We start from the raw sequence: 7,426 nt of genomic DNA, 5'->3' as shown, positions 1-7,426 counted from the left end.
CAGATGAAGGGTCTAGGCCCGAAACGTCAGCCTCTCTGCTCCTATGATGCTGCTTGGCCTGCTGTGTTCATCCAGCCCTGCACCTTGAGAAAGAAGCATATGTCAGATACAGTATTAAAACCAGGGGAGGCCCTTCGAAAGTGCAGGGGAATTCATAAATAGAAATTAGGAAGGCAAAGAGATTGCCAAGGATATTTTGTGGCCAATACAATTAAGGAAAACCGCAAAGCATTTTATAAGTATATTAAGAGTAGGAGGATTAACATGAGGCAAAAGTGAGAGTTAGTAGAGAACAAAAGGGCAATCTGTATGTGGAGTCAGCAAACATAGGTGAAGACTTAAACTAATGTTTCTCATCTGTATTCACAAAGGAGAAAGACATTGTAGCTAGAGATTTGAGGTAGGATGGTCAACTTTGAGAGCATGTTAAGATTAATAAGGAGGGATATTAGATGTATTAGTAACCATAAATGTGCATAAATCTCCAGGGCCTGATGAGATGTATCCCAGGCTGCATTAGGAAGCAAGGGAGGAAATTGCTGGGGCCCAGGCAGCTAAATTTGGTACTTTGCTGGCTACAGGAAAAGTGCCAGATAACTGGACAATTGCGAATATGATTCTCTTGGTAATTACAGAACAGTTAATCTGACATCAGTGGTGGGGAAATTATTGGAAAAAGTTCTGAGGAACAGGATTAATCAACACTGGAAATTCGGCGATTGATCAGGGATAATCAGCATGGATTTGTTAGAGGGAGATCCTGTCTGATTAATTCAACTGAGTTTTTTGAAAAGATGATTAAATATATTGACCAATATACATCTCGCCCTCCTCCAATGGCCCCCAGCGTTACAGATACCAGTCCTTAGACATTGCAGCAATGGTACTGAAAGCTTGTGCTCCAGAACTTGCTCCTTCCTTAGCCAAGCTGTGTTCCACTACAGTTACAACACTGGCATCTACCTGACAATGTGAAAAATTGCCCACCTATATCCTGTATAAAAGCAGGACAATCCGATCCAGCCAATTACCGCTCTATCAGCCTATTCTCAAATGATCAGTAAATTGATGGAAGGTGCCATGAATAGTGCTATCAAGCAGTAACTGTGTGAAAACAGGCCATTTGGCCCAAGAAGTCCACACTGACTCACTCAAGAGCATCCCAGCCAATCTCATCCCCCTACCCTATCCCTGTAATCCAGCATTCGCCATGGGTAATCCATCTGAGCTACACATCCCTGGACACTATGTGCAATTTAGCATGCCAGTCCACCTAATTTACACATCTTTGGACTGTGGAAGGAAACGGGAGTACCCGGCGGAAATCCAGACATGGGGAGACTGTGCAAACTCCACACAGAATCTTGTCCAAGTCCAGAATTGAACCCGGGTCACTGGCACTGTGTGACAGCAGTACTAACCGACGAGCCTCCACCAGTAATGACCAACTCAGAGATGCCCACTTTGGGTACTGCCAGGGCCACTCGGCTCCTGACCTCATTACAGCATTAGTTTAAACATGGACAAAAGAGCTGAATTCCAGAGGTGAGGTGAGAGTGACAGCCCTTGACATCAAGGCTGCACTCAACTAGCAAAGCTGGAATCAATGGGTATCGGGAGGCAAACTCTCCAGTGGTTGGAGCCATACCTGGCACACGGGAAGATAGTCATCTCTGCTCCAGGATATCTGCTGGGGTTCATTCAGGCAGTGTCTTAGGTCCGACCATCTTCATCCATCAGTGACCGTCCCTCCATCATAAAGTCAGAAGTGGAGATGTTGGCTGATGATTGCACAATGTTCAGCACCATTCGCGAATCCTCCGATACAGAAGCAGCCCATGTTCAACTGCATCAAGAGCTGGACGATATCCAGGATTGGGCTGACAAATGGCAAGCAACTTTCACACCACACAAGTACCAGGCTATGACCATCGCCAATAGCAGACAATCTAACCGCTGCCCCTTTACATTCAATGGCGTTGCCATCACTGAATACCCCACTAATAACTTCCTAGGGGTTACCATTGACCAGAAACTCAACTGGACCTGCCACACAACATTAGAGGCTAGGAATACTGCGGCAAGTAACTCACCTCTTGATTTTCCAAAGCCTGTCCACCATCTACTCTTCACTTGGCTGCATGGGTGCTGCTCCAACAACATTCCAGAAGCTTGACACCATCAAGAACAAAGCAACCCACTTGTTTGACACCACATCCACAGCATCCACTCCCTCCACGAGTGACACTTGGTAACAATAGTGTGTACTATCTATCAGAATGCACTGCTGAAATTTACCAAAGATCCTCAAACAACACCTTCCAAACCAACGACCACTTCCATCGAGAAAGACAAGGGCAGCAAATACATGAGGACACCACCGCCTGCAAGTTTCCCTCCGAGCCACTCACCAGGCTCACTTGGAAATATGTCACCATTCCTTCACTCTAGCCAGGTCAAAATCCTGGAATTCCCTCCCTGACAGCATTGTGGGTTGGCAGGTGGACTGCAACGGTTCAAGCAGGCAGCTCACTACCTCCTTCTCGCGGGCAACTAAGGATGGGCAAGAAATGCTGTCCAGCCAATGATGACCACATCCCATGAATGAATAAAAAGAGAGACTGGCAGCTTAACTATATGGAGTTTAGATATTTCACACAAGATGAGGGGTAGTAAAAGAGATTGGGGAGTTGTGTTACTAATACTCAGCTGTACTGAGGGAGGACACCTTGTCAGGCTATCTAGCAAGGCCACATGGGTAGACCCCAGGAATAGGAAGAGTGAGAGAAAAAGTTCCCACTTTGATGGGATTGTACTATAGACCTTCCAACAGTTCACTAATGTCCTTTAAGGAAGGAAACTGCCATCCTTACCTGGTCTGGCCTACATGTGAGTCCAGACCCACAGCAATGTGGTTGACTCTTAAGGGCCCTCTGGGCAATTAGGGATGGGCAATAAATGCTGGCCTAGCCAGCAATGCCCTCATCCTGTGAATAAATAAAAAAAAAAGCCAGCAGATGATAGAGTAACAGAGCTATGGAAAAATGTAAACACAACAAGGTTGTTATGGTGGGTGATTTTAACATCCCCTATATGGACTGCCACCCACTTAGTCTCAGTGGCTTGGATAAGGGGATGGGGTAGGCGGTGGATGGAGGGTGGATTTTGTTTTGTGACTCCAGCATGGTTTTTTGAAACTATATAAATAGTCCAATCAGAGAGAGGGCTGTACTAGATCTGGTATTGGGGAATGAGCTGGCTAAGTGATCCAAATTTCAGAGGGGGAGCATTTTGGGAACAGTGACTGTAATTCTGTAAGTTTTAAGTTACTTATGGAAAAGGATGAGACAGGAGCTGGATAATGTAAATTGTGGGCAGCTGTCTGAGGGCAAGTCCACACCTAGCAAGTGGGGACATTTCAGAGACCAGCTGATGGGAGTTCAAGACCAGCATGTTTCTGTGATGAGAGCTTAGTTAAAAAGAAAAAGATGGCAGGAAAGAAATCAAACAAGGCATAAGGGTGACTAAAAGGGGCCATGTCTTTGGCAAGCAGGATTATGCAAAATCTCAAGGTGTTTTGTAGCTATATAAGGATCATAAGGGTTTAAGAAGGGCAACAGGGATCGTCTGGGAAATTACACGCTAGCAAGCCTTACATTATTGGAGAGGATTCATAGGGATAGGATTTACTCGTATTTGGAAAAATATCAACTTACTAGTGGCAGGCAGCATGGTTTTATGCAGAGAACGATTTGTGTCACATACGTGATTGAGTTTTTTGAGGAAGTGATGAAGATGATTCATGAGGGCAGCGTGGTAGACGTTGTCTAGGGGACTTTAGGAAGGCCTTTGACAAGTTCCCTCATGCCAGGCTGATACAAAAGGTGAGGTCACATGGGATCTGCAGTGAGCTGTTAAGATGGATATAGAACTGGCTTAGTCATAGAAGATAGAGACTATTGGTGGAAGGTTCTTTTTCTGACTGGAGAACTATGACGTGGTGTTCCACACAGATCAGCACCAGGCCCCCTGTTTGTTTATAGTTTGTAGGAGAATATAGGTGGCCTCATTAGTAAGCTTACAGATGACACGAAGACTTGGGGAGATGCAGATGGTGAGGAGGACTGCCGGAGGATACAACAGGGTATAGATACGCCAGATACTTGGATGAAGAAATGGCAGGTGATGCTTAATCCAGACAAATGTGAAATGAAGATCTAACACAGGAAACAAGTATACAGTGAAGGGCAGAGCCCTTAGTAGCATCAACATTCAGAGGGACCTAGCTGCACAAGTTTACAGTTACCTGCAACACAAGTGGATAAGGTGGCCAAGAAAGCATATGGCATGTTTGTCTTTATCGGTCAGAGTACATAGTATAAAAATTGGCAAGTCATGTTGCAGCTGTATAGAACTTTAGTTCGGCCGTGTTTGGAATATTGTGGACAGTTCTGGCCACCACACTACCAGAAGGATGTGGAAGCTTTAGAAAGGGTACAGAAATGTTTTAGCAGGATGTTAGAAACAAACAGAAATTGCTGGAAAAGCTCAGCAGATCTGGTAGCATCTATGAAGGGAAATCAAAGTTAACTTTTCAGGTCCAGTGACCCCTCCTCAGAATGGCATTGAAGGATGAGGAAGCGACCTGACAGAAATTTACAAAATTATGAGAGGCTTGGATAGAATGAATAGCCAGAATCTTTTTCCCAGAGAAATGTTGATTACAAGGAGATATAGTTTTAATATAAAAGGAGTAAGTTTAAAGGAGATGGGAGGGAGAAGTTTTTTTTTTAACACAGAGTATGGTAAGTGCCTGGAATGTGCTGCCACAGGAGCTGATGGAGGTAGATAGGGGCGGCACGGTGGCTCAGTGGTTAGCACTGCAGCCTCACAACACCAGGGACCCGGGTTCGATTCCAGCCTCGGGCGACTGTGTAGAGTTTGCACATTCTCCTCGTGTCTGCGTGGGTTTCCTCCAGGTGCTCCAGTTTCCTCCCACAGTCCAAAGATGTGCAGGCTAGGTGGATTGGCCACGCTAAATTGCCCATGCTAAATTGCCCATAGTGTTCAGGAGTGTGTGGGTTATAGGCGGATCGGTCTGGGTGGGATGCTCCAAGGGCCGGTGTGGACCTGTTGGGCCGAAGGGCCTGTTTCCACACTGTAGGGATTCTATGATTCTATGATACAATAGCAACATTTAAGAGGCGTTTGGATAGATCTATGAATAGAAAGATACATACTTCGTAAAAGCAAAAGGTTTTTTTCTTTAGAAAGGCATCACATATTGGCACAAAAAGCCTGTTCCTGTGTTGTAATGTTTTATTGTACTTGTTCTTATCACTTGTTTAAAATGAGGCATACGTGACCATATCTATAATTACTTCACACTGCCTAGAAACAGCTTTTGCCATGTATGGTGCATGTCTGTTTTAAAGGGAGGTATTTAGGCAATCTTGCTAATGCAGCAAAGCCTTCAGTTTACAAGCGATTGGACAGCTCCCACTACCAGTCCACTTCATCACTGTTTCCACAGATTGGTTTATCTTTTTCTCCATTTATTTGATAACCTCTTGGATTTATTCCAGCCATTTATTCTCCCTTATGCAAGTTTTGAAAATCAAAAGCAACATTTTTACCACCAATGTGGTTGTTATCTAAACCTAATCGCTGTCATTTAGAGCTGCTGGTGTAATTTTCTTAGTATGTGAAAGTTCACTGCCTTATTCAGCTAATTGTTGAGGGGCAATAACAAATTTCTAAATTCATAAAGGAACTTACTTGTTTTTCTACAGATTCCTCCTGAACCCTTCAGCATGTTCAGATGAGCACCTAATGCAGTTCAAATTTTTAGGAATTCTTATGGGTGTTGCCATTCGTACAAAGAAACCATTGGATCTCCACTTAGCACCAATGGTATGGAAGCAACTTTGCTGTATTCCACTTTCTTTGGAAGATCTTGAGGAGGTGGACTTGCTTTATGTGCAAACACTTAACAGCATTCTTCACATCGAAGAAGGTGGGATAACTGAAGAGAATTTCCATGAGGTTAGTGTTTCGTTATAATTGATGAGCCTAGTTCTACTTTTGAAAGCTCTTTCCCTTGAGGAAACAGTGATTCTTGACCAATATTATTTAAGGCACTAATGGCTGCAGGATTGTTAAGTCACAACTGATGAACCTTGAGTTTTCCTGCATTATTGTAAAATATTAAGTATTCTATCATTTCTTAGTGTTAAATATCCTTGAATATTCAGCTCCCAATCTTGGTCATCTGTTGTCAAGTGGAGGACAGATGAAATTGAGTCCAAAGCTTATGAGAAACTGAATGTAAAGTTTAATGATTTTGGACTTGTAATTGTTTTCATTGAACATTCTTTGGCGATACGCTCCCTGTACTTCTTGGCTCCTCGACTGTCTCAGATTTATTTTTTGACTAGTTCTAGAACATAGCTTTCAGAAAACAAGATGATATTGTAATGCTTGAGTTTTGCTTTAAGGGCTGCATAGTTTCTTTTTTCCCCCTTTTGGACTATAAACTGGAAAATGGAAATTGAACTGATTTAGAGCTGAAAGTGCCAAGACAGTTTTTGCAATTTGAAGATCGAGGGTATATGCTTTAGCTGCACGGTATTATGTTACTTTTTGGGGCACTGAGGTGATTACTTACTGTCTCAGAAGTCTCAAGAGCATTTCAGTTAAGGGAACAATGCTTGATGATACCGTTTGGATTGGTTCAGCTATAGTTTGTTACAGAGCTGAGTGCCGTGCACTCAGAATGTCCAGAATCCTGAAAATAAGAAGCATCTTTGAGTGAAAAAGAAAAGCAAACATGAAGATTCTGAATAGCAAGTGTTCTAATTCAATTGAAGACAAAGGTTTCTTGATCAGCTATTGAATTGAAGATCAACTATTGTTTTGTGGACAACATTGTGTCATTAACAATTAAAACAAAACAAAGAAACTGACAAACAGCTCCCCCCACCCTTGTGGCCTGAACTACATAAATTCATTTTTCCCTATCTATATTTTTCCACTTATAATATTTGCATCAAACTGTCTCTTTTCGTTTGCCTTATTTGTGAGTGAGTGAACATGAAGCATTTGGAGTTTTAAAGAACCATCATCTAAGTTGCATAGTAATAAAGAATAATTTACTTTGGTTTGCCATTTATTCAAGAATAAATCATATGGAATCCAGGGTAACTTGGCACAGTGGATCTAAAATTAGCAGCGTAAGACATAGGGTGGTGGTAGTAGGTTGTTTGTGCGACTGGAGGCTGCTATCCAGTGGCATATCACTGGATAGCAGGAACTGCAGATGCTGGAGAATCTGAGAAACAAGGTGTAGAGCTGGATGAACACAGCAGGCCAAGCAGCATCAGAGGAGCAGGAAGGCAGACGTTTCGGGCCTAGACCCTTCTTCAGA

General features: G+C 43.1%; 1 protein-coding gene across 1 annotated transcript in view; it reads left to right on the top strand.

Annotated features, from left to right (window-relative positions):
* LOC109931734 (probable E3 ubiquitin-protein ligase HERC1) overlaps window positions 1-6,078 on the top strand; it is a 16,074-nt gene extending 9,996 nt beyond the window's left edge. The window contains exon 6 of the mRNA XM_048593599.1: window positions 5,793-6,078. Coding sequence (XP_048449556.1) covers window positions 5,793-6,063 — 271 coding nt within the window. The 3' untranslated portion in view covers window positions 6,064-6,078. The remainder of the gene's footprint in view (window positions 1-5,792) is intronic.
* The last annotated feature ends 1,348 nt before the right edge of the window (window positions 6,079-7,426 follow it).

Source organism: Rhincodon typus, unplaced genomic scaffold (genome assembly GCF_021869965.1).
Source record: "Rhincodon typus isolate 14 unplaced genomic scaffold, sRhiTyp1.1 hic_rhity00003222, whole genome shotgun sequence".
NCBI lineage: Eukaryota > Metazoa > Chordata > Chondrichthyes > Orectolobiformes > Rhincodontidae > Rhincodon > Rhincodon typus.
Note: the sequence above shows the minus strand (reverse complement) of the source record. Positions and strands in the feature narration are given on the sequence as shown.